The sequence below is a fragment of the Contarinia nasturtii genome, unplaced genomic scaffold (genome assembly GCF_009176525.2).
Source record: "Contarinia nasturtii isolate CC-2019 unplaced genomic scaffold, AAFC_CNas_1.1 Cnas_scaffold_6332, whole genome shotgun sequence".
Taxonomy (NCBI): Eukaryota; Metazoa; Arthropoda; class Insecta; order Diptera; family Cecidomyiidae; genus Contarinia; species Contarinia nasturtii.
In genome coordinates, this window is record NW_022203590.1 from 1 (window position 1) to 2302 (window position 2302).

At 32.8% G+C, this 2302-nt stretch overlaps 1 protein-coding gene across 1 annotated transcript; it reads right to left on the reverse strand.

Moving 5' to 3' along the window:
- Positions 1-647: 647 nt before the first annotated feature.
- On the reverse strand, positions 648-1331 carry LOC116351807 (the record flags this gene model as incomplete). The annotated part of the gene is made up of 3 exons (XM_031783950.1): positions 1172-1331; positions 991-1105; positions 648-926 (listed from the first exon to the last, which is right to left on the reverse strand). Coding segments are annotated over exons 1-3 (470 nt in total), but the record flags the coding sequence as incomplete, so codon positions are not given.
- Between the last annotated feature and the right edge of the window lie 971 nt (positions 1332-2302).

Consider the following 2302-nt stretch of genomic DNA (forward strand, 5'->3'; position numbering starts at 1 on the left):
CACGTGGAAAATAATTAACCTTGGCTACTTTAAATATACATTAATTAATTTTCTTTCGCAAATCGACGACGCAAATACTGTAAAGTAAACTGGAAAAAATGTGAAGTTCACTGGAATGGAGTACAAATGTTGAGACGAACATTTAGAATGGGAAAAATGTTTGTCTGAAAATGAAACGCACAGTGAAATTACATTCGAAATTATTTCACTTTATTAAAACAATATCAAATTTTTTCCGGACTCATTCACATAGCCATTTCAAATAAATCTTGAAAAACTGTCTCAAGGTTCTTCTTCTTCTTCAAAATGATCTATAAAACTGTTATTCAACATTGATTAATGTAATAATTTCAATCGATACCAATTTACTCTTTTCATTTTTACTCTTGAGAGCGTCACATCTATTTGAATACATGCCAAATGGTGCCAACTCTCCGCCGAAATAATATATTTGGTGAAAAATCTTTTTTCTTGCGGTTTTCGACAAGCGGTACAAAAATCAGTACAAACTTCGTAGAAGTACATAAAGCTAAATAGCGGTCGGCAGCATTATGCATGTTATGTCAAATAGTTTGTTTTCCGTTGGAATAAATGGAGCACGTGCTTTCATACCCCTCTTATTCCAACAGTATATTAAAGATTATTACCTTTTATTAAATAAGCTTGGATTGGTTTCATTTTGTAGAACATTATCGATGTAGGTTTGATTTAGATTCCACAACGCTAAATTTTGTGCATTATTTATCGGCTGTGGTAACACTGGTACTATTATCGGCTGTAGTGGCGGTAGTGGAGTTGTTGTCGGCGGTGGTAAAATTAGTGGTCGTGGTGCTACCCGTTGTGGTCGTCCTTTTTTTTTATTTTTATTTTTTTCTTGTTCTGCAGGGTGCTTTCTTATATTCTTTGCTTCCAATGTGGCATCAAACCTGTTATTTTTACGTCAAAAAATTTCATTTCCTTATATTTTCCAATAAAGCATTAAAAATTTACTTTGGGCCATAGTGCCTGTAATGAACTCGATACATTTTCCCGTCTTGAATACACTCTTTAATTTTAGCGTCATACCATATCTTATCAATAGGATCTCTTGCTAACACTCTATCATCTATTTTTTGTAATACAGAAAATTATTCCAAGTTCCAGTGTAAATTAAAATTTTCTAATGTCTAACTTCTATAGTACTCGCAACCGAAATCGATGGGTTTTGGTTGTGGTTTCCTCTCTCTTAAGTCATATCCATGTGCCATATCTACTTTCTCTATTAAATTTCGTTAAAATAAATTCACTGATCAAAATTTTGCTTCCGAATCAAATTACGTTCACTTTTATACTTATAGGCAAAGGCCTACTATATTCACCACATTGAAATATTGAGTGCATTTGAAATTTCAACGAATACTCGATTTTCATCGAATACTTGATTTAAATTCATCATATTAACTGAATTCTAGTTAACGCGAATTTCTATAGGAAAACCAGGGCATAAAATTAACTCAGCCTGGATAGCGGAATATCATGTCCTGATTTTTCAAAAGTTTCATCAATTTAATAGAAAATTCATTTGAAAAAAAAAATCAGAATGACTCATTTGAAAAAATGGCTTATTTGAAAATATCCATAACCAATGGTAATTTACCATTAAAACACAACTAACCAGAAAAAAACTGGGGTTTTCACTCAATTTTGAGATTTATTTTGTCAAAAAAATTGAAGTCAATCTTGAAAGTCGAATATGAATTTAATGTTGCAGAAAGTTCAAAGACCTCCACTTTAAGTTTATTCTGAATCTTATTATTTTCCAAAAAAAAATGTTCCTTTAACCTTAAAATATGAATTCAATTCAAAATGACGAGTTTTTCTCCTTCAGTTATTATGCAGTGGTAATTTCAACAGTAAACAAGATGCTTCAACAGGAACCGACTTTACTGACGCAAAGCAGCCGCCACCTTCGTCCTGCATTTGTCAAACAAACGTAAGTACAATCACGCAGCCTCTTGCTTCTCACCATTTTCTGGCTTATTTTTTTCAAATCGATATATAAAATGCATGTGTTTTTTCTAGTCCCAGGAACAAATGCCATCGGATAACGTACGAAAAACGTTACTATCGATGTCAAAACACAGCTGCTTCGATGAACAAGGTCGACAGTGTTTGCTGCAAGTCGTTTCATTGCTAAACAATTTGGAGGCAATGTCACAAGATGATAACGAATTTTCACTTGATGACGAACATTTCAGCCCGTTGAATGTGAGTATTTCCGGTTTTTCGTTGAAAACATTTGAAAAATTTCAGTTAAACAGAC